Raw genomic sequence first — 25,596 nt, 5'->3', positions numbered from 1 at the left:
CAATGGCCCCATATCTCAAAATACACTTCATGGTAGGTAGTTACTACATGCAAAGTTTCATACTTTCTGCACAAAGTACACAATATTTTGCTATACCTCTTTATAACACTAACACAAGCCAAGACATCAGCATAATAAAGTGAACCTACTCTTATTTTCGCAGTTGTGAGAAAACTAAGCAACAAGATTGCAATTCTGGCACCTGCTGTACCATAATTATATTATTTCTAATGGGAAAGTCAGGGATAAATTGCAAAAGCTTCCCTATATGTACATAATTAACCTACTATGGTAGTAGCCACACGCACTTTATCGTATGCCCTTTGTAGTTTCTTAGCCATGTGCCTCACTATCGTGAGTCTTGATTTATAGCAAATGTGTAGTTTATGCAGTAAAAATAACTTAATTAGTACACAGATCTAAAAGTGTAAATTATATTGCAAAGTAATTTGCTTCAGATACTTCGTGGTACTTGTAGTTGTAGAAGTAACAGTCTGAGGATGAAAATGGCTGTAATGAAAGTGACAACAGGATGTCACTTTTGATGTTATGTTGTTCTATTACCAAACCATCAGCACCAGTATCTCTAGCACATACTATCACATCTGATATTAGTTGTTTAACTGGAGTAAGTGTGGATATCACTGGATTAATACAAGTCACTACTTCACCATCATCGCCGAATTCTAGAACACACCTCACAAGGTCAGTAATGTTGTTAGTCTCATTTTCCACTATGTAAGTGATCACATAATTTGGTACAGCTGGACACAGAAAATGATGAGAAAATTCTTCTTCACTAGTAAAGACTTGTCTGATTTCAAACTGTGATGAATACTTGTTGACAAGAACTAATGCTTTAGGAACATCTTCTGATGTCATTGTTCTCCAACCAGGTGTACTTCTGGAGGAATGGGGGAATTGGCTTGCAGGATGGGTGATTTTACAATACCATATTGTGAGGGTAGTTGCAGGCTTGAGAAAACCAGCTATACATTTGTGAAGAAATTGATTAATATTTCTCAGGTTAGTTCTTCTCTGGAGTTCCTTCTCAGCCATATACCAAATTCGTTTGTTACGATATTTTAAATGAAACCTCGTTGTTGGACAAACACACATTACTGATATCCCTCCAATGGTCATACAACATGGAGAAGCTAAAACTACACCTACTAGTTTACCATTAGATGCTCTGATACCTAACTGCCATTCCTTCTTAGTGTGTGGATGTGTGGTAATGAAACAAAATGTAGCAAAATTGAACATTATAGATGATTCTTTCTTCATGAAATTAACTACTTCTTCAACATTACTATTGCTCAGTGTAATCCATTGAAATCCTTGTGGTAAAGAGTATGGTTCTTGTCTAACATGTTCTGGTAATGGCTCAATAGGACCAACCTCCCCTACTTCTTGTCCACGCCACAAAATAGGAAGACCTGCACATTGATCTGCTGCCTCACAGACCAGAGATTTGACTGCTAACAATGACAACTCATCATGTTTCCTCTTCATTGAGGTATATATTCGGTAAATCAGATCTTGTGGTACCTGCCATGTCATTTCAATACAACCTGTTTTAATAGTAAGCAAAACAAGTCCTCCTTCCAAGACTTGCTCCAATTCATATTGATGTTTCTGCAAATCTGCAATGGTAAGCTTGCTAGGGTGTTTATCATATTTTTCAACTAAAGTTATAAATTTTTTAAATGGTTTAATTTCAACATTGTAGAGGGCAAGTTCACTCACTTTCATTTGATAATATGTTTTTCTAAAATGATCTAACGATTTTACTGCCTCATGTGATCCTGAGGCATGTGTAACAGCTTCTAACAGTCTTGTATCAAACCAGTTCCAATATTCAGACTTTGTCAATGTATTAAGTAGACCATTAACTGAAGATGTGCTCTCTATTATGGGTATTAACTTTCGTGGGAGATTACTACCTAATCCATTGATCTTCTGAATACAGGCTCGTTGCATGTGAGGTAAGTCACCAGTTTGTACAACAACTTTTCCAACTGACGAGGTCAAATGTTGATAGGCTTGATCAATACTCCAGTGTTTGAAAAATTTTACTAGAGCTCTGGATTGGTCTGCAGCACTCTCAGATGATTTAGATGCTAAAAATGTTAAAATATTTCATCTCAGTGTGGGAGTAATTTAATTTGTAAAGCCATGCATCATGAGAATTATCTATACAATTGTCAACACAAAAATTAGATGTTAGTAGGGGTCATTTCAACCAAAAAGTGTTGAGAATATCAATATCACTGACTTGACATGTTTATTAATTTTGATTTCTACATACATAATAGCAATAAAGTGGCAAGACTCAAGTAGGAATTAAATTGACATGGCAAATGATACTTAGCACCTTTATTGTAATGATCCCACTGACTTTTTTTCTGTGTGCCAGCTAACTATTTGTTCCTACATATATATGTAAGTTACACCTGAATGAAAGAATGGTTGTAGACGTATTTTGTATGGCATGACAAACGGGGCACCTCAAATGCCAATTTTCAAAGTAGCTATTTTGCTTAGTTGTCAGTCTTGTTTAGCCTGTCTCATATTGAAAACAGTAAGTGAAGTGGCTGTTCAACATACGTAGTTCAAGAACTGAGTCCTATTTTTGATGGCAAAATTGATTACATCTCAGAAGGCTCTACCTCACATGTTAATGTTGTTTGGCTGGTATTCTCATTTGAACTGCAGCAATTAATTGTAAAAATATCCCCCAGATAAAATAAAACCCACAATTGACCACTTTGGCTCTACCAATTTAGCTAGAGCTATGCACCTACAAAATTTTAATCACCGGTTTATTGGTCACCAATAATTGACGATAATTGGTTAATTGTTACAATTATATTCCACTCTTTAGGCATGGTTTTATAACAGTAAATATCTCTTTATGGAGCACATGTGCTTGTGTGATTGACATTAAATTTAAGTGTGTGACTATTGATACATAACAAACCAAGACTCAGTCACCAAATTACAGTGATTAGTATGTTCAACACTCGTAAGTTACTAAAATATTAGTGTGTATTTAAGTAAAATAACTGGGAGCCAATGTAATATTTATATCACCAGTTATTGGAGTTTTAGAAATCTCCGATCAATTATTTGGCTATTCAGTTAAAGTGAACAGCACTAAACGTAACCCAAAAACCCTTGTGCAGCCTTCCAAACATAGGCTAGTACGAAAAAGATGTGATATCATAGGTGGCAGCTAAGAAGTGGCTACAGTAATATTATGTCAATTAATTTGTAGTGTTATAGATTATAGCTATAAGTAACAATATAATAATATCATTGCAGGCTGCCACCTTTGATATCACTTCATGCATGTATGGTCGATTTTCACTTATTGTGGATATTTAAACAAACTTCCATTACATTAGTAAAGGTCTTTGTACCTTGATAGTTATAAGAAAATTCAATTAGCTCGCATTGCATAAAAGTGTTTGGTCCATATGCGTGACAACAAATTGCAGCAAGACTGAATACTCTATTAGAGTATCTTGATCATGTGATACTAATGTATGCTTGGCACATATATTACATTATATATATGTGACCGAATTTTGGAAAACTATCGATATACGCACAATAGTACTTTTGTAATAAAATGCGTTTAAAAACTATGGGTAAAAACGCAAGCTCCAGAAAATAATTTACGAAAGTTTTTATCGCCTTACTGGTAGGCAAATTAAGCCTCCAATGGATAGATCCTGGGCATCATCGTGTTTGCTTATTCATAGGGAGTACAAAACTCTTTGTTTCATCTCCATACATGAAAGAATATCAAAGTTACAGATGTTTGTTTACACTGCGGTGACGAAAGAATTTACCAACGATCGTTTTTCAGTGAATTTGCTTCCTTCTCAAACACAGAAGAATGCCTGGGACAAAAACTATACCTTAGTGGATGCACAAATTCATGGCGAACACAATGAGCAAAGATTCAATTCCGTACGCCATTGTATCAGTACGTTATGATGGTGTACGTAAGCGCCTGTAGATTCTTTTCTCGATAGCTTCTGTGCATATCAATAATTTGCTCGTTCAGCTGTCTAGTGCTGTATTTCCAATGCTGCTTAACTTATGAAGCTGAAACTTGGCTAGTCCATTCCTCTGTCCCTGTAGAAAACAAAGAACAAATAAAATCCAATATGAAAATTGTGCGGATATCGACGGTTTTCTAAAATTCGGTCACATATATAGCCACTGTTTATTTAAACAGTGATGCACATAATATAGAAGAAAATCTAGAGTTTCTATGAATAGATTTATGAAATCAATAAATATATATATATACATATATCATACAGTACGATAGTAACTGTATAGTAGGGACCACAAAGGAGTAGGCGTGGCCCACAAAATATCACCCAAAAACCAGCCTCAATTTTCCCTGACGATAATGAGGCAGTATTGGTTAGGTAAAACTAAGCCCAAAAAAACCTTTCAGATCAACCTGAAATGCTTTCAACAAGTTGCTACGGAATTAAAAAAATAAATAAATAAATTATTCGACAGAATTTTCTACTGACTGAGTAAGTAAATGACTGACTGATGTCTTCAGACAACCGTAACTCTATAATGGCTAAAGCTACGGGCTTGATTTTTCACTGTTTGACGTTGCTTCGGCCCGACAGGTGCCTTTTGGCACACCGCAGTACGTACAATGCATTCTTCATGGACTTACCAGTGTCCTCCTTTGTGTCCCATTCATCTTTGCTTACAGCGAAAAGTGTCGATTTGGCGGTAGCGTGTGATGGCTTCCCTTCATAACAGAAATCATCCGTATTTTTCATAGTGGCTGATTTGATTGCAGAGGTGCTTTTCAATCAGTTCTTGATTCATACGAAGCGTACTGGATACTTCACTTTTCAGACGATAATTAATATAATTGGGGTGCACAGCACGATTTCTTTTGGTATACGTGGATTGTAGAAGTGCTTTTAAAACAGTTCTTGATTCGAAATGCTGTGTAATGGGTTGAACATAGCTGACAACGAAGCCTAATGGATACTCCACTTTTCAGACAATAATTGATATAGCTGGAGCGCGCAGTGCCGTTTCAGTAAAGCAATAAGAAGTGTTATATCCCTACTGTGCATCTCCGTTATGGTATCTTGAGCACAGTAGGGATATAACACTTCTTATTGTTTTACGGTGGTTTAATATCATGGACTACTCCAACTTGTTTCAGTACTTTTTATTGATGTGTTATTGTCCCTACTCTAGTTGAAAATTCCAAATTTTTTCGTGTACTTGTATATAAACTTGTCGCTCTGTCTACATATATTCTATTCGGTTCAGTCAGCATTACTAACCACTGGACGTATTGTGGGACTTTGGCAAAATTAAGCACTCATCATCTGGCAACTCTAGTTATAAATCTATATGTGCTTTCGTTTGTTTTTCATTGATGTAGGGGAAAACCTGAGCTACAAAATTATGAACAAACAGCCCAAGTTTTAGCACATAGAACTGTTAAATGGATTCCTGCGCATGACAACTCTTCTTCTCAGATCCTTTTCATGACATACTTTTTGTGTCAGCTACTGATGATGCCTACTGACCAATCTGTACATGTATCGACACAATTCATGCACAAAATAAAATGCTCGTCATCTACTGTAGCTACTTCACAAAGTTTAGTGCAAGCTTTTACATGCTTTCCTACAGGATGTAGAGAAAACTTTAGCTGCATTCTATAATAGCAAATCACAGGACAAACAGCTCATCTCTCTTGTTGCAGTTACTGCCAGTGTGAACATGCACCCACCCAAGCTTGCCCTATACCTATAAAATGTGCTACTGTATACTTTTCTAACAGTCCATATTTGTGAAGTAATACCAGGATGTTATGAACTTAGATGTTAGCAAAGAAGTCAAGTTAGAAAAAGTATGCACCAAAAGGTAGATAAAACGAAAAAAAGTTGTACCTGTGGCTGGATTTGAACCCACAACCTACATGTGTCTGTGTGTTCTATAAATATATTAGCCATCTCTTTTGTAACTTCAATTCTTTATGATGTTGGAAGTGTTTACGTCAGTGTTAACTTTAACTTAATTTTGCTTAAGCCCTTACTTGCAGTATAACTATGGCAAGTACATACTTTTTTTACATACTGCTTTACATACTTTTTGTAGATTTACTTTCCTTGTTACAATTCTAGCATGATGGAACAGGTACTGCTAGCACCAAATTGTCTTGATAATAAGTATTGCTTTCGCTTACATGCGTTCTACTGTTTGGTTAACCACCATGTTCACATTATTTCACTATTATATTAATATAGACAATAAGGTTCATGTAAAGGCAATATCACCACGCATGCTACAAGTACACTTTAGGCCATGATCTTTAATCCTTCATTCCCAATGTATTGATTTTAGCTACATGTGGAAAATTAAATGTTTTTACATGAAGGGCAGGTACTAGGGCTGAGCGATACTGCCATTTTAGTATCATGATTGATACAAAAGCCACTATTCACGATACTGAATAGTTCACGATACTTACAAATAAGTCAATCATAGCTGGTGCCACATAATGTATTGCTCAGCATTCCTGCAGGAAGTCCTTATAGGTGATAGCAAACTAGCCACCATCATCCTTGTTTACAGTAACAGTTATTGTAACACATGCTTTGAGGTTGTTATGGTGTTCACACCTCTCTGCAGGGGAAACCAGATGAGTGGACTTAATCATTTACAAGGATTCTTAGCCAACTACTGCATAACAAATGGGTTTTTAATGACAGTAATGTACAGGCATGGTTACACAAGGGCGTCGGAACCGGGGGGGGGGGGCAGGGGGGCCATGGCCCCCACACTATTCTCAAAAGCATGTTTTGGCCCCCCCACTTTTGGGGCCGACTAGCTCAGGTTGAAACAATCAGCCAAAGCTATATACACAGAAATACATACATCCATATGAGAAGCCATACAACACCACGTACCAGTACTGGCATCACCAGTCCCTCCCTCGAGTCCTCCACAACTGTCAAGCCATTCACTGTTACACCCAAAAGCGCCTATAATTTTATTTATGATTAATCCTTGCACGTGACATCTGTTGTTCAAATATTTTCCTGGAGCCTGTGCAGTGAGAAACTTAAATAGTGGAAAGAATGCCACATCGGTGGTATTATGATGGGAAAGGTTATGCTCGAATGGAAGGATAGCAGCAGATCTAAGAGGGCAGTCTCATTGTAGTGCGTGAATGTACAGGAGTTGCTGACTTCTGAGTACTGACTATTGAATTTGGTGAAGAGTTGATTTATCAAGTAGACTAGTCTAAAAGAGAGGCATACAAGGATATGTAAATGAGAGTAGCCAGCCATGAACGCAGTAGTGGTGTGGGGTTCATGTGATCCTCACAGTCGGAACCTGCTATAGCAGATAACCCAGTTCCTTCAAGGTATGATGTTTCGCTTAGCGGATAACACTGTTAATGTTATAATCCTTGTAGTGGAGGTACTGTACAATAAACATAAAGGAAAGACCTTCACGTGACCATGACTTCTCACGTGATATATACATGCATCGAGCATGTGCAGTAGGTATAGCGGCCATTAGCAGAATAGGGAGTGAGCAGATAGCTGTGCATACATTGTAGCTGTAGGGTTATATTTATTAGCTAGTGATAACACTTCACAACACCTATATATAAACGCACGTATGAACTGAGAGCTACAGGAGCCCTATCAATTGGGGCTGCATGGGCTGGGTGTTGATCAGTTTATAGTTAGATGATTTTGGATGCCTTTGGCCCCCCCCCCCCCCACTCTAAAAATCGTTCCTACGCCCTTGCATGGTATCACGATAGTTAATCACGATATCGATACTTTCAAAATATCACGATGTATCACTAAAACGGTAGTATCACTCAGCCCTAGCAGGTACCACTGCTAGTTGTATAATAAACTATTTTATAACGCAAAAATTAAGAGAGGTGAACAACTTGGCAGAGTAGTAAAGGGTTGGTGTGGAGGTTCCTGGTTTAAGCCCTGGATTTTAGACATTTTTGTGCACATTTTCACTTCTTGGCGACTGTTCTATTAGAGTGTCCCCTTGTTTAACTTTGCTTTGGAATTTGAATTTAAATAGTGGAAATACCCAGGGGCACACCCCAAAATTACATGCAATTTGAATGGTGTTGCCTAATAGTACACAATTATGGTATGAGTACAGTTAGGACAGGTGAATAGACTTTATAGGAGAAATCCAATCATTCCAATCACGGATTGTTTTGGGATAGAGGCTATACATGTAGAAATTATTTATGGAAGAAGGAATCATATAAAATGATAATGGCATGTAAAATGGCTACTGGTGGAATAATATGAAGGTATTTAGGTGAACAATTTTGTAAATTCTTTATACAGTATCTCCTTAGCTATTAAATCACTAGACTAGTACTTTCAAACCATTTTGAAAATTGTTATAACTTTGTGCGAATCTGTACACAAATTAGAAGATATATATGATGTAATGTGCTCTTTATGCTCTCCAAGTTAAAAATAACCCAAAAGGCCTGCCGTAGGGATTTTTCTAGAAAATAAATTCAGGGGGGGCAATCCGAGTTTTTCAGAAATTGAGGGGGGCAGAACTTAAATTAGGCTAAATTTGTTTTATTGTAGCTAGCTAGCCATCAACTAAATTTTATGATTTCAAATCAATTTATCATTGTTTCATCATTGGGCTGGTTGAGGCAGAGTTCGGGGGGGGGGCAGAATTATTTTCAGGGGGGACAAAATGCCCTCTTTGCCCCCCCCCCCCCCCCCCCCCCCTAGAAAAATCCCTGATTAAAGGGTTTGTGCAACTTATGGCAATCAATTTTTGTATGTATTGCGAAAGGAAAACACTGAAGAAGAATAAAAATATGTATGAAAATAATGAGACAAACTTTGATGGTACATATGCTGTATCGATTTAGCTCAAATTTGGTATGGAAGATGTTCAACCCTGAGGAATAGATGACAGAAAAATGGGCCATTTATGTTCAGCTGTTACTATGTGTGAAAATTGTGGACACAGTATCATGGGTCCTTATAAATCAAGTATGACCAACCTGTTGTATTTGAGATTTGATCTTCATTTTTTCTAGTGGATGAGATCCCTTCACTTAATTTTCTTCTAATTTCTTTGGCTGTCGACTCCACGGAAGAATTGTACTCCTCCATTGCTGATAGTAGCTGCATGAATGACTCATCATTACCATTCTTTAAATCTACTGCAATTTTATTATCTAACAAATAGTCAGCTGCCTCTGTTGATGTGGACTGAGATTTCACTTGAGCTTTAAGATCACCTGGAAAAAGACCTTTAGAATTTAACTTTGCAAGAAATGTGACATCTTTCATGGGTAATGAAGTAATCAAGTTTTCATTGAAGTGTGTGAACACTGCTAAGCTCAGTGAAGTAATCTTTTCATTCATGTCCTGTCAGAAAAGAAGAAGCAACGTCACTAGGTGTAAATACTGATAAACAATAATACTGCAACACTACAACTGTGGTTATCACATACCTAGTCTCATTAAGAAATGTATAATTTACATGGATCATAATTATGTGTATGCATTTGTGATTTGGGGGAGCGACCTTGGCTTTTAACACAACAGTGCTGAAGAGTCACGTTTTTATATCTAGTACCTAGTACCTAGTGCATCTCTTAGGAAAAGCATCTAGGATATTTTTTTTATACTTTATAGACATGCAAGCGAGTCATGTTCCCTTTTGAATATACCAAAGGGATGTCACTGAAACTTTCTACAGGGTGACTTGTTTGCAGCTCAGGGTGATTTTTGTGTATTTGAATTCTCTACACGATGACTTTTTGGAGGTAAACTCTCTACATGGTGACTTGTTTGTTGCTGAACTCTCTACATGATGATCAGGTGACTTACAATTTAGCTGAACTCTACAAGGTGAATTTGTGTAGCTAAACTCTCTACAGGGTGACTTGTTGTGGTTGAACTCTCTACAAGGCGACTTGTAGTTAGCTGAGTTCTCTACACTGACTTGTTGTGTAGCTGAACTCTCTACAGGGTAACTTGTTTGAAGTTGTTAAACTCTCTATGGGTGCCTTGTTTTGTAGCTAAACTTTTTACAGGGTGACTTGTTTGTAGCTGAAATCTCTCCAGGTTAACTTGTTTGTAACTGAACTCTCTACATGGCAACTTGTAATGTAGTTGAACTCTCTAAAGAATGATTTGTTTGTAACTGAACTCTCTACAAGATGACTTACTACTAAAGTTAGCTATCTTCTCCTCAAACCACTCCGATTGTCTAGACTTTTCAGCAACATAACCATTCAGCAGCCTGTACAATACAAGATGTCGATTATCTTCATTATATTGACAAGACTGAGAATGCACACGCGCTCACACACACAAAACAAAGCCTAGCAAAGCCTATGGCACCCATGTGTAATACAATTATTCCTCCTTGTGCAGGCAAATCCTCTAGGGGCAGGGCTAGTAACCCACAGGAGGACTGTCCAGGTCTTGCAGAGAGAGGATGTGGAACCCGAAGTTCCACAACAACCCCAACACTGCTAAACAAGACAAGGACAGTTGAGCATTTGCTTCCCCAGTAAACACTGGGTACCATTCGGGCGGGTTGCTTCCAAATTGGCATAACCGGACATTAAACCTGGAACCTTTTGATTACCAGGCCAATGCTCTAGCCACTTGGCTATGCTGCCTCAGACACAGACACATACAAGCATGCACATACGCACGCACGCACGCACACACACACACACTCACTCACACACAACACACAGACGTACACATACACACACACAGACACAAACTTGACTTGAAGCCAGCCATTCTGAGATGATGTTGTCTAAAGGATATGATTACTCTTTACTATCATCGGTGAGGATGGGTGGCACTAATGTCTTGTGATATCTTGTGGTCTTTTTTTGTACAAATATATAAGGATTCTCTAAAGGTGGCGCAATCATATCTAGTCGCTCATTACAAAGTGAGTGTCATCTGGCATGATCCTGCGCTTCCTTATACCATGATGTTTCATTTATCTCACACTTCTTCAAACACTGTTAGACCTTGTCCCTCCAATGAAGCTTGGCACCATGTGCAGAACCCTTCTGATGGAGCCAGCCAAACAACATCTTCTTCAGGTGCCATTCTAGCAACATATCCTAACCATCTTAACCAGTGTATTTGTAAGTTGCCAATACTCTCAATCATGTCAAATCTACCAGCCAGCTCAGCAGCAGTAGGGTGTTCCTTCCACCAAATACTTCTACTAATACCCAATGAACACATTATCGGTGAAACCTGTATAACTTAGTAACCAGCTCTTGGGTGGGGCCCAGGTTCAGCACCATATAGCAACACTCTCAACACTACATATCGCTATACACCATCATTCTGGTCTTTAATGTGTCAAATCTGATGCAGTAAATACAGAATCACAGAGACTGCCTAAAGCTCTAGATACTTGTGCATTCCTTCAGCCAACTTTACCAACCACCCTACCATGTGCCTCAACCAGCAATCCCAAATATATAAACTCATCAACAACTTCCACTACATCTACCAATGGGGCCAGGTCATCATCAGTAAGACCAATCCCAGCAGTTTCATCTTAGGGACATTTAGGGTAAGACCAAGCTCACTAGCTACTTCATCACATCCTAGCAGTCAAAACCATATCCTCACTACAAGTAAGTCAACAAATAGTAAAAACACTTTAGTATTGTGTTCAATGGCCTTCTCCACTAGCTGATGAACACAGAATATCATGTTAGTACAACCTCTGTCAGATCTGTACCCACACTGAGAATCCAAGACAATTTCTTTGAATATCAACTGCAATGTCATTCAGCACCTGGAGAATAGTTTTCCCATCACATCAAAAAGTTAACTCCTCTCCAATTATCACAGCAGGACAAGCCTCCTTTCTTAGGAACAGGGACCAGCAGAGCATCTCTCTATTCTGAAGGCACACATCTCTCCTCCAAAACAGTCTGGAACAGCCAGTTTGAGGATATAATCTAATAAAGGTGCACCACAACACTTCACTGAAAACGTCAAGCAATAGACCATTGATACCAACAGCTGTACCCACAACAAGTCATTCAAGAGCCCCCAAAATCTTTCACTACTCATTGATAATTGATCTACATCATCAAATGCTGTGTGCTCAAAGGAATTAATCACATTCAAAACCCCATCAAAGTGTTCTTTTCATTTGCAGTACACAAAATTTCTTCAGTTTCACTACACACACTTTCCCATCCCTCACAAAACCAGACTGGCCAAAGACCAGCCCTACATTCATGAATAGCATGGACACCTACCCTGGGCTAAAGCACCTTGAATTGGCTGAGTCTTTTCCTGGAGATACTTGTTCTTATATACTAAACATAACAGCACTAGCCACACGATGCCTCTGACACGGGTACCTTTGTTTATCAACATTATGGCTAGACATAGTGATGTCAATCCCCCCCCCCCCCCCCCCCCCCCAACACACAAAATTCTGGAATTTTTCTCCCGTAAATTGCATAGTAAGAGTGGCAAAACAGTTGCGCTTCCTGTAGATGGGTTAGGTGGTAGGTTCATTGGTTTCATAGTGTTGACCCAGTAAAGACGGTGGGGTTAGGTGGTAGGTTCATTGGTTTCATAGTGTTGACCCAGTAAAGACGGTGCTCTTCTGGTGAGTTTCTTCATGATCAGAGAAGAAAGGCATTTGGTTGTGCTCCAATGAAAGTTCTTCCCACAGAAAACATATGGGAGAAGAGTATTCTTGTTCACCACGTGTAGCTAGAAGTAGTCCAGTTCATGGGTTGAATGGTTTTTGCCCATTGTAAGATACAACAATGTCTATGATAGTTTACTGGCGATGCTATGTACTTTGTAATACAACGTGATGTAATTCTACATATGTCACTTGTTTTCGTTTTGTGCCATGGCTACCAATGGTACTCAATAGAGGCACATCTGGAGAACTGCCTACTTGTTTGTTTAGCTATTACATAAGCAAATCTGGCAAACCTATATATCAATCTGCAGCATTTTCCATGCCCTAGCTACAAGTTGTTGTAGCTAAAAATCACTACTTTTAAAAATCATGTGACCTTGCTATGACAGCAAGCAGCAAGAGAACAGTTCATTATACAAAATACTCCTGGGGAAGGACTAGTAACCCACAGGGGGCTGTTCCATGTCTCACAGCTGAAGGTGAGAAGGGACGTATCACGCGCACACACACACAAGCACATGCGCACACCCACACACACACGCACACAGAGGCACACGCATGCATGCACACCCACCCACACGAACATGCATTGATCTGGTACATCGCAGACCCTATCCGCTGGGGCTTATCAATTAGGGATTACATTCCAACAGGTGCTTATAATCTCTAATCAATAAGCTGATAGGGTCTGCAATGTTCCAGACTACACACACAATGCATTACGTAGTGATTATTACTTTTGTGGTAACTAAGTAATATAACAAAATACGCTATAAAAACAGGTAATCAAGTTACTTTACTTACGAATGTAATGCATTACATAAGTAATGAAGTTACTGTAACGAGTATAATATTAAGTAATATTATTACTACAAGTAATGAAGTTACTGTAACAAGTATAATATTCAGTAATCAAGACACACGGTAGTGTGTTGTGCGGCCAAGAAAGCCAGTGACTACACCGTGAGTATATTTACAGGAAGAAAGAAAACAGCTTTTTCATGCATGCATAGCTCCATGGCCCTTCTCCAAAGCACACCATTTTTGCATTATAGCTGTCCCCCTGGTAGGGTACGCCACACAGCAAATTTGATCAAATTTGCAACAGCCATTTGCGAGATATGGGCGTTCAAAATTTTGTTTTAATTTCTTTGTTTTTTTCTTATGCTGTACTGGGCTACTAGGGATTCGATTTCTTTTCGCACACTTTGCAAAAATTGCTATAAAATGCAAACATGTACCTTGATTGCCTTGATGTTTGGCATAAATGAAGAGTGTGTAACAGTGGATTCACGTACCAAGTTTGCTGTGAATCTGAGTAATCTGCAAGGAGTTATGAGCATTTATTCATGTAAACAAAGATCAAACTTTTGTCACGGCTACAGAGTAAACTGACTATAGAAATGATTTGAAAATTGGTGTGTAGATAGGCTGATCATCATAGCAGTGCCATTTTCATAGTTTGAATAGCAATAGAGTTACAGCAACAAAGTTATAAAGCAAAACCTAAGCAAGTGTAAAATCACGGGATCGAGATACTCTAATAGAGCAGTCACCACAGGGTAAAAAGGTGTACAAAAAAAAGTTGAAAAAAAAACAAAACCTACCGGAGTTCGAACCAAGGACATCCATACCTACCTGCATCGTCCATACCTACCTGCATCCTTAACCACTGCTACCTTGGCAGATCACCTCACTAATTTCTACTTTATAAATGAAATTTCTAGTTGAAATCTGCTTATAATCAAACATTTGTAATTTCATAGATCTACCAATAGAAGTTCTAGATTGTTCTAGAACATTCTATGTATGTTCTATTAGAAGTCCTCAAAAAAAATGCGCACTCTATTAGAGTATTACAATAATATTATCAAATATTGAATTAAATCATGCAATGAAATACATTTATAAGTCTGTCTTCAATAATCATCATTGTATCTACATAGAAAAGTAGAAATGTGAGTAAAAACAAACCTCAAAGTCAGCCATAGGCTGTTTTGGGGCCTTATAAAGTACAAAAAGGAGTGAAATCCACACAAAAACAGCCTAGCTATAAAAAAATGGTGTGGCCTTATAATGCCTGGGTGAAAAAAGTTGTGAAATCAAAGGTGGCGGCCAAGAAATGGCTGCAATGATGTTAATGCTAAAAAATTTTAATAATGGCTGTGTGCATTGTTAAAATTTATTAGCATTAACATCATTGTAGCCATTTCTTGGCCGCCACCTTTGATTTCACAACTTTTTTCACCCAGGCATTGTAAGGCCACATCATCTTTTTTACAGCTAGGCTGTTTTTGTGTGGTATTATTACTACAAGTAACGAAGTTAGTAATCTCGTTAGTAAATACTTATAACCAAGATTTGCACATTGTCCAACAATGCAATCATGTCACGTGATACGGTAGTAGCTAGTTTCACATGTGACAGCTTAAGGCTGTGGACACAATGTAATATAATATGTAATATGTTAACAAGCAACGTTTCCTTAACCTGAAGATGTTACCTCTAATGTACCAACTTGATTCTTATCACATTTGTTTCTTTATCAACTCCTTAAAAAATCTTACTGCAGCTTTCAATATTTTAGATTACGTATCATTTACCACTAGCATCACCAGATCATTGTCACACAACAAATCAATGACTGGTGAATTTTTATTTCAGAAGACTACCCAGACTTTGGAAATCTTTACCTATACAATTGATCTATCCCTTCCAATCAATGTAATAAAGAATAAAGTTAGGAATATTTGTGACTGGATTTTGGAAAAACGATCCAAATCGCACATTAGAAGTTTCGAGATAAACGGTTTTAAAGAATTCAAGCCAACAGAACTCTCCAAGGATAACAAGCACGCATATGAAATTTACACTAAAGATGCATCAATCTGTTACCTTTCAGACCACTTCCAGTACATGTAGCTGCTTGTAGAGTTTCCCGCCAAATAAGATAGAAAATCTGAGCTCTTGGATGAGCAAAGTAGTATCACGGGTGCTCACAAGGGGGTGGAGGGTGGGGGGTGGCGGGGTGGACCTCAAAATGGAGGTAGACCACGATTAGAGTCCAGAGACGAGATTACAGGGCTGTGCTGGCTCCTTAGTGGCTGATATGTAGCAAAATCCACAGAAAAAAAACATCTGGCCAACATTGTCAGGCTGTCCACCAGTAAACCACTGATTTTTGCCAAGCCAGGTCCTTTAAAAAGGCCTAAAACCGCCATTTGAGCTCTACACCCCCCCCCCCCCCCCCCAGCCAGAAAAGACGTCTGTTGAAACCAGCCTCGAGTAGTTTGAGTGGTACTGAGTGTCAAAACTACTAGTACAATAGTGTAGCTATCCACTGGTGGTGTTAGTTAGATTTTGCCTGATGTGCGATTTCACACTATCGAAGTTTCTATTTAATACCCGCCACGTAGCATGTTGTGCTCTTACCAATCCATCAAATTCTGTTTAATCCTGATGTAGAATTGCTTCCTTAACTTTCTAAAAGGTAAACTACTGTAGTATTTTCATGTTATAGTCGTGTCCAACTCTTTAGTAACAGCGAGGATGGTTTTCTGAAGTCTGCCAGCATGGGCAATAATTTACGAGAGTTAACCACAGTGCATGTTAGTGGCTGTGAATCATATGCTTATAGTACTTACAAAATAATAGTTTAGCAGGTTAAATGATAGTTTTTCAGCGTAGGTAATTGCAAAACGCTTTCGTGTAGTGGGCATTAAATAGAAACTTCGAGCGAGCGATTCCTAGCATGCCTACAAGTAGAAGAAAACTAACTTCAGCACAATTCTAGTCACTATGTAATGGTAAGAAACGGTGTACAATCTGCAAAAGCGATGTATTAACTTGGCACGCGCCCCGTTCCGTTCCATTCCGGCTTTTAGCACTACCCGGTTTTGTAAAATCTGTCACTTTTTATGGCATCATTTTGTACTTAATTTTGATTCTGACAACCCTTGTACCTATCATTATTTTTGTCCATGCACTAATTGTTGTAACCGTTGTCCAATAATTAATCTTGTTTACATGCATACAAAATAATGTACTTTTAAATTAATTGCACTCAGGCTACTGGCCAGTAGACCTTCAATACACGCACATGTAATTTTTTCATCTGTACTAATGCTGCTGTACATGTATGAAAAAGTAATATTATTATAGTTACTTTATTTATGGGTAATATGTAACTGTAACTAAATAGTGTTGAAAGTAATATGTAACGAGTTACTTTTAAAAAGTAATTGCCCCAACATTACACACACACACTGTGTATTTGATAGGTCCACTGAGAATAAAACTTAAGTTAAAATAGGTAGTGGTTCCTGAACCGAAAGTTGGTTCAATAAGCAGGACTCGCTATTGAACCAACAGTAAAACTTAGACAAAAAAATCACTAAACAAAAATAAACAAACCACAAAACTCAGCTGGGGCTACCGCTGCTAGCTACCCACTACCTCTACTTTTCTACCTTATGTTATTCACGTAGTAGTCTCACTATATATAGTAGGCATTCCAGTATCCAAGATTTCTGTAATAAAAAAGTCTCTGTATATTCCCCAATAGAACCCTGGCACAAAATAACAACTAGTGTTTAACTTAGGATTGCTCCATCATCCGAGCTCCAATAAGGATGAAAATCGCTATGTGGTTTGTCCACATGCTGATTATCATGAAAATCTTAGTTTTATTGTGTGCATTACATATAAGTAAGTTTTGTGTTGTTTTGTAATCTTCTCAAGCCTTGTGACGTATGTAGAATACTTTTAAAAACATACTGTCAGGTGAAAGGTAGTCACTGGTGCTTACTTCAAAGGGCATAGTTACTTCGCTCTGGTTAGCGATTTTCAGCTCCACAACAATTTTCTGATGGCTGTGTCATCAGTTCAAAAGTATAAACTACTTTCAAGTTGGCATAACAATGCCGTAATTGAAACCACAACTCCAGCTTAGGTATTGTTACATCATTGTAACACCTCCACTTTAGTTGTTTACCTTTATAAGTTGTTAACTTGATGTTTTTACTTACTTGACATAGCCTCTTACCTATGGGTATACACCATTGTATTGAGAAGTGTGCAGTAGGTGAAACATATTTGCTCACCACAAAGCATACAAAGATCACTGAGATCCAATAAGACCTCAAGTTACTCTCATTAAATGTACAAACTTACAGCTAGAAGCAACTGCAGTTTCAAGACAGTCCAGGCTGCTAGATGGCTTCCTAATTAAATTGTGCCATACTTCCCTTTAAAATGAATGGGGAACCTTGGAGAAAAAAACGTACCTTTTTTTCAGTGTTTTAAAGCACTATGCATGCCAAAGTAGCTAATTCCAACCCAACAAACTATATATTTCTGAGATCGGCAATCAATACTCTGACTTAGACTGAGACTTTGGTCAAATCCCCACCTAATTCCCCTCCTTGCCCGCATGGGGATAGGTGGGACAAAACTTTGATATGTGCATAACCACTTCCTTTAAATAGCCTATACACATCGTACACGTGCATACAAACTGAAGTAAAAACATACAAACTTACAGATCAGACACGGTGGACTACGTAAAATCAGATTGATGCTCTTGATTCTATGGAGATCTTTTTATCCAGACGGGTTAGCGACAATAGTGTTTGGCGTGGCTGTAATTTTTTAATAGAAATTAAAATCACGCGACCTACATTTGGAAGGGAGGAGTCCGTTACGCGCCCCCTATGGTCTAGACATAGATATTATAGAAGAGCTATAATATCTATGGTCTAGACAACACCATCCATTTTCTGTAAAAGGCTAGAAGCGTTGTCAAAGTATGTGTTCACCAGGTGCGCCGCGTGTATGGCTAAACTACTGAGTCTTCGAAGGCCGGGCTGATGCGAGGCGAGATACGCGCGAGGGGTCCGACACTTACTAAAATAGCGTACGAGATTTCGTACGATCGATATGATTTCTGATTTCGAAGGGCGATTTCAAGTGATTTCTGATTTCTAAGTTGATTTCTGATTTCTTCGTGATTTCACGTATGAAATTGATTTCACAGTTGATTTCCGTGATTTCGCGACCGTTTTCTGTTGAATCAGTCACGTGAGTGTTGATATCCGCGGGTAGCTTGGCGTGTAAAGAAGCTGGGGAAGTTGCCAGAAAGGAGATTTTAGTATCAGTAAGGGCATTGATAGAGTTGGAGTTCTTGGAGTGGTCAGCCCTCGTGCCAATGGTAAGTGTGAAGATGTTGTGCCTCGCGTTGTGCATGCATTATAGCTACTGTAATAGCAATTAATTTCTGTAATTAAGAGAGCGGAGAGGGATACATTGGGAAAATAAATGTCTCGAAATTCAACAAGAGACAAATGAAAAAGGGTTGACCTTTACAATAGTTTTTAGCACCAGTAAATGTGTTGAATTTCTTGATTAGTCACTACCCTATTAAAACCTGCTTACAAAGAAGTGCCCTATTGAAGCCTGCATACAAAGAAAGCTACTGAAATTATGTGTAGCAGGGAGTCAGAAACGTGACACCAACTTGATCGAAAGCAGACTAGACCAGGATCCATGGCAGCTTGCAGTCTAGGCAAATGCCAATGGACCCACACAGCTTGGGACCCTGGATTGAAGCAGTACTTAAACATTCTGACTTCTCATGGCTGGCTACTATGTAGCTACCATCCCACTGGGGACTCGCAAAGAAGGTTACTAAAAGCCTATGAAACAGAGAAATATCAGAAACTTGACCTTAACTCTGTTGAATGCAAAATCTCCATGAGCAAAGGGATAGTCATTTTTGCACTGTCTGTTGAAACATGAAGGGGAGCTAGGTTCGATCAATCAAACAACAAGGCTCTATTTTACAGACCATGCCACTACACTAGTAGCTAATTTACCCTATAAAGTACCCATGGTTTCTCTACTAATATGAATCAATTGTGTATTCATGTGATCTATGAAGTTTATTAATTTTATTTTCACTGATATACCATAGAAGTACCATCGGTAATTTATGGGGGCATTTATCCTTCATTTCATTGTCAATTTATAATGATCCCTATGAAACAAACCTATATAAATGCTTCATAGGTACAATCACTGTAAATTCATGGCAAAATAAATTACCAGTGGTATATATACCATATACTATTACAGCAACTACTTGTAGTGACAAAGTATGCATGCAGAAGGTATACAGTGATTAACTTATTATCTAATTATCATTCTATGGCTTTATAAGTTCTCTGAAAGTTGTGTGATACGGTACCTTATTGTGAGCCATAAATCCACTCAATGCAAAATTGTTTGATGACATGTTGACATGCAGTTTCTTCTTAAGTAATGCCTTAATGACTAACTACATTTTTAATTTCCATTTATTAATACGGTTCTTTGAAGTAAAGAGCTATGGATGATAATTCAAGTGAATGTAACACCGAATTTAACACTGAAGAGCTAGTAGTGGTATCGAAAGAAGAAGAAGCTCATCTTGCATTGAAGGAGTTGCCCGATTATGTTGCTGATAGTTTTATGACTACTGGATATGACACATTGCATGCAAGTAATTTCCAGAATGGATACTAGTAGAAACCCTGGAAATGCCTTGGAGGAAGTTGGACAATACATTTCAACAGAATTCATTGAAGACCCTCGCTTTCGACGTGGTGTTACACACCATGGTACTTCAAGTTTTTGCCAGGTCACCGACAAAGGATTATTGATTTTGTGGACAAAGTTAGAAAGAGCCTAGATCAAGAGGAAAAGGCTAAGCGGTTAAGTCTCAAACGGTCGGTGAGTAATGAATCTTCTTTAAACAGAAGAAGACTAAACTCAGTATGAATTTGATGGATAGCAGTACAAAACCTAATGATCTCCTAACTGAGGCCAAAGCAGTGGCAGTGGTACAGCAGCAGATTTGCAAGTGGCAAAAAAATGATAAAAATCCTCATCATTCAATAAAAAAGGATTTAAAAGAAAATAAAGATTTTGAGGTCAAATCTGAGGCTTTGGAAGGTAGTACTAGTTCCGGTCATCAATTCTGTGTGTATATTTACTGCAAGCTATGTAAAAAAATCATACGTTTGGATGGAAGTGTAATTTTATCCAATTACAGTCAACATGTTCCAAAATGTACTGAAAAAACAAATTGATGTCCAGAGATAGTAAATTACAGTACATAACTTTTTTCCACCAAAGGCTATCACTAAAGCTAATTCTACACAAACAAAAGCGACAAGTAGTAGTCCTTTATCCAGTATCCTCCTAGATCAACAATGAATACCATAAGTCAAATAAATACAGATAATATTTATTTATTTATTTATTTATTTATTTATTAATGCTTTACAGCACAAGTGCTGAAGGCCTGTATCAAACTAATAACATCAGAAGAGTTCTCTTTTAATTCAAGCACCCTTTTAACCATCCAAAATATTTTCTGGGATGAAGTAAAGGATACATGTACTAACAGTAGAAACAATCCAATACTTGTTAATGATGACAACAGATTGGAGGCTGAAACACAACTCCAGTGGACAAAATGTGGTAGAATTATATTGACTAGCAAAGACAAGCAGTTGCATGATACTCAATGGAAGTAAACTAAAGGATAACCACATTAACGCATTTCACAACATAGCAAAGATGCAATTTCGTCTCATTGGAGGGCTTCACAATAGTTTGTTACTCAATAAAACATTATTGAACTTGGAAGATTATGAGCAATCTTTGCAAATGCTGTTCATTCCTGATAGATCACACTGGGCAGTGTTACAAGTGGGGAAATGTGATGTTTACCTATGTGACTCAATGTTTACATCACCTAGTGAGGATACTCAAAGAATTATTGCACAACTAGTGCAGTCAAAAGACAAATATTTTAACATCACAGTTATGAATGTACAAAGGCAGACAAATTCTGTGGATTGCGGTCTTTATGCTACAGCTATGCTTGCCAGTTTGCTGTTAGGGCAAGATCCAATGACGATAGTATATAATCAAGGAGAGCTACGCCTACATTTAAGAAAGTCCTAGAAGAAAAAAAGATAACTTTGTTTCCAACAAGAAAAACCCGAAAGTATGCCACAAGGATTGCTTGTGTTGAGAAATGTAATGTTTATTGTATATGTAGATTACCAGATAGTGGTGGTGAGGATATGATCTGTTGTGATAACTTGGTTCCATTCTACATGTTTAAACATTAGTGTTTCTTTAGTTGGTGATAAGTGGTATTGTAATGATTGTGAAACAAAAACTAGAAAATGCTGATTATTTATTTTTTTGTTTTTTTGAAATTGTGTCATTCACATGCACCTGTATCAAGAGTTCATATATACCATATTAACATGTGTAAATATATATTTAGCATGCATGTGAAAATTATCTGAATTCAGTACAAGTAGATGTATATATACTTATTATATGAGTAGCTATGTCACAAGTAATCTGGTAATAAGCAGCTATCAGTCTCTTTGATGTTATACAGCTGGGTGGGCCGCTTCTCCAGTTGACACCAGGTCCCCATTTAACAGCTGGGTAGAATGGAGCAACATGCACACACATAGTATATACACATGAACAATGAGGTGAGATTAAATGGAGTAGCCAGTTCAGTGGCTACATATACAGAGCTAGCTATGAATTTCTCAAAGTAACTAAATCACATGAGTTGAGGTTGTATGAAAGCTATAAGGGAAAAAATATTGCATGTAGCTCAGTATACTTCCAGCATAATAGTAGCTAACAAGTTGCTGTCAGAACCTCAGTGCTAGTCACTGTAAAGTGTTAATAATAATAACACCACCCATGTATGCATGGGCTGAATTAGATAGTAACAACCGGGCATGATAATTATATATTATATTATAAGGGTAAAGGTGACAGCCACGCCTACCTGCATGGTGTAGTATAGCTGAGATAGTAGTAATTCATGTAGTCAGGATGCATGCAGCAGGTGCAGTAGTTAGCCCTGCACACAAAGACTGAATTGCGAGCTGAATCTCGGAAACACTCGTTCATGACCTCATAGCGTCACAACAAAACAAAATTAGCTAGCTATCAGTATAGTATCGAACTGCATGAGTAGCTACGTCAGATAAACGAGAGTAAGTAGTTTGGATGCCTATTGCGACAGCTACTGTAGCAAAACCATGCTTGAGTAACTCTGAACTTTATTTTCATGAAGATTTCACGTTAGATTTCGGTGACATGTCGAGATTTCACCGTGATTTCAAGACAATTGTGTGATTTCAGTGATTTCTGATTTCGTTCGGTGATTTCTGATTTCGTTCAATGATTTCTGATTTCATGCAGTGATTTCAGTTGATTTCAGCCGTGGGTGTACGTGATTTCAGCATGTGTCGGACCCCTCGGATACGCGAAGGGTTGTTGAAGAGATGGAGGAGCAAGACAATTAAGTTTGCCTATTATGAGAAGATCTCATTACCTGATCGGCATTGACTACACCAGTGCCTGAAATTCACTGTGAAAAAAGTGGGATATAATATGGTATTTCCAGTGGCTTATTGAATACAAATAAACCTTAATATAAACCCTGTATTATACTCATTTTATACTTTAGTATAATGCATACTATACTATTACATATATGGTTTCAGTTTATTTACCACATTACCTGAAATAGCTTATATCGAATATAACACCCACACTATACCATCACATATATGGTTTCAGTATGTTTAACACATTAACTAAAGCCTCACATGAGATTGTTAGTATAATACAGGTTATATCAAGCTTTTTTGTATTCAATAAGCCACTGGAAATACCATCTTATATCCCTCTTTTTTCACAGTGATTGTTGAACCGGCCTCACGTGCAGAAGCTGAAATAAACGAAACAAGTTGATGTTGTGCTACTTCTAAATACCAGGCGCCATGTAGCTAGCTAACTCATCTGGAATAACTATAGACAGTATATACTACTATGAATTAACCAACTATGTATTACTACTTTACAATATGGTAGTTTGGGTTGTGCAATAATATAATTAGCTATTTCTCGTATTTCGTAATTCATGAAATGTTCGTAATTCATTCAATTACGTTGCTATGCACTGCTAAGGAAGCGCTTCTTAAATAAACCGCTTTTACCAACATATTACGCACAAAACTATCTTCTAAACTGTTTTATAGTGTGACTAAGGTGTTTTTTCCCACAAATTCTCTCGACAAAGCCTCAAAGCTGCTCTTCATTTTCGTTCGCTTACGTAAGGGATACGCCCCCTTTCAACTCGAAGCGATAGGCTATTCCTGGCAGTGTACGAGGCCTGCACCGTTGTTTTTCAGTTGCTAAATGCCTGAAAACCTCAAGGGGAAGGTAGTCTGAGGAAAGTCACCACACCCGTATTTCAGTCCGCCGAAAAGAAACCACCTCAGAGCAAAGTTCACCTGTGCAGAAGTTTAATACAGACTTCATTTCACTTTTACTTCTTACGTAAAAGCTGCTTTTACCGTTATTAAACGATTTTGCTCACGTGGGTGCGTACGGACAAACATAGGTAGATAGGTAGATAGATAGGTACAGTACACACGCACACTTTTACGAAAACAATTTCAGTAAACCAGGCGCACGCCCACAGCCGGCCTTCGGCCGTCTGTGGGCGTGCGCCTGGTTTAGCTAACCTGCTCATTCGTAAAAACCGGCGCATTGTAGCAAAGCTAACTAGAAAGCTCAGTAGAAGTTTCACTACGTATACTGGTGCTGTGATGGTAGGTTAGGCCACATAAACTTAATTATTTGTTTCTCATCCTCCTGTACTCACAATACAAGTGTGGGAGGGTGGATTTTTATTTTATTTTTGGCTAGATAGCTGAATTAGCTGGCTAAACTTACCCAGAATATAGTTTCCTTAGACTGCTCTAGCAAGGTACCAACTTTAAAAGGTGCTGGATGGTTGTACTAAGCCACCAGTGGTGCAAAAAATCCTTGATGATGTAAGAACAATGGCAGTGCGGGCAGGGATGAGAAACCAATAATTAAGTTTATTTGGCCTTAATGGTAAAAATTTTAATAACAACAATTCAGGATTTGGTGCCAAGTGGACCATAGCCTTTTTCCATTAACCTACCATCACAGCCATTTCTTGGCCGCCACCTTGGATTTCACATCCTTTTTCATCATAGCCTTTTTGGGGGCTGCATGCATGCACCCTTTTTACAGCTTGGCTGTTTTGGATTAGATATATATTCTCAGTTATAATTATCTGAATACCAACTGCTCTCTTTATAACTGTCTCCATTCCTCATTAATTTTAATTGTGATTATCCACAACTGTTTCTCTTTCAGGTTCTTGCTATAATTACTGTACCATTTTCTCATGAATTTTCTCATATATTTCTTCCTCTGCTACACAACGATGAAATCACTCAACCGCTTTGTAGTAGTAATGATGAAGATGATACCATTGATATGTTCATAGGTGAGACTGTAACTGGGTGTTGTATGAACATAAGCTCAGGAAGTGAGTATTGTTGTTTTCTGCAGCTGAAGGTGTTAAAAGATCGTCAAAGAATAAAATATACCTGTTTCAATGAATATGTGTACATTTCTGTATGTGTTTTAACATCAGGCCTTCATCTAGAAATGACTCAAAGGGAAGGTTTTATGAGAGTAAGGAGGTAATGGTGTATGTAAAGATATGTGTGCATATATACACACATAGTATCTAGGGAGATCTATTGGTACCCCCTAGGAAAATTTTACATTTTAGACTCAAAAATTGGTGCTTTCTCAGGTACCTGAAAATGTAATTTCACTGTTCCCAATGTATTCTCAGCTACTGTACCTGTCATAATACAGACATGTATTTCATTAAATTTTACAGTTGTTGGGGGT

The 25,596-nt window shown here is 38.0% G+C and overlaps 1 protein-coding gene across 1 annotated transcript; it reads right to left on the bottom strand.

The window, feature by feature from the left end:
* Window positions 1–342: 342 nt before the first annotated feature.
* LOC136263548 (uncharacterized) lies at window positions 343–18,405 on the bottom strand. Its single transcript, XM_066058157.1, has 3 exons — window positions 18,306–18,405; window positions 9,098–9,467; window positions 343–2,123 (listed from the first exon to the last, which is right to left on the bottom strand). Exons 2-3 carry the CDS (start codon window positions 9,462–9,464, stop codon window positions 433–435), a joined length of 2,058 nt encoding a protein of 685 aa, XP_065914229.1. The 5' UTR covers window positions 9,465–9,467; window positions 18,306–18,405; the 3' UTR covers window positions 343–432.
* Between the last annotated feature and the right edge of the window lie 7,191 nt (window positions 18,406–25,596).

This window comes from Dysidea avara, chromosome 8 (assembly GCF_963678975.1).
Source record: "Dysidea avara chromosome 8, odDysAvar1.4, whole genome shotgun sequence".
Lineage (NCBI taxonomy): Eukaryota > Metazoa > Porifera > Demospongiae > Dictyoceratida > Dysideidae > Dysidea > Dysidea avara.
Note: the sequence above shows the minus strand (reverse complement) of the source record. Positions and strands in the feature narration are given on the sequence as shown.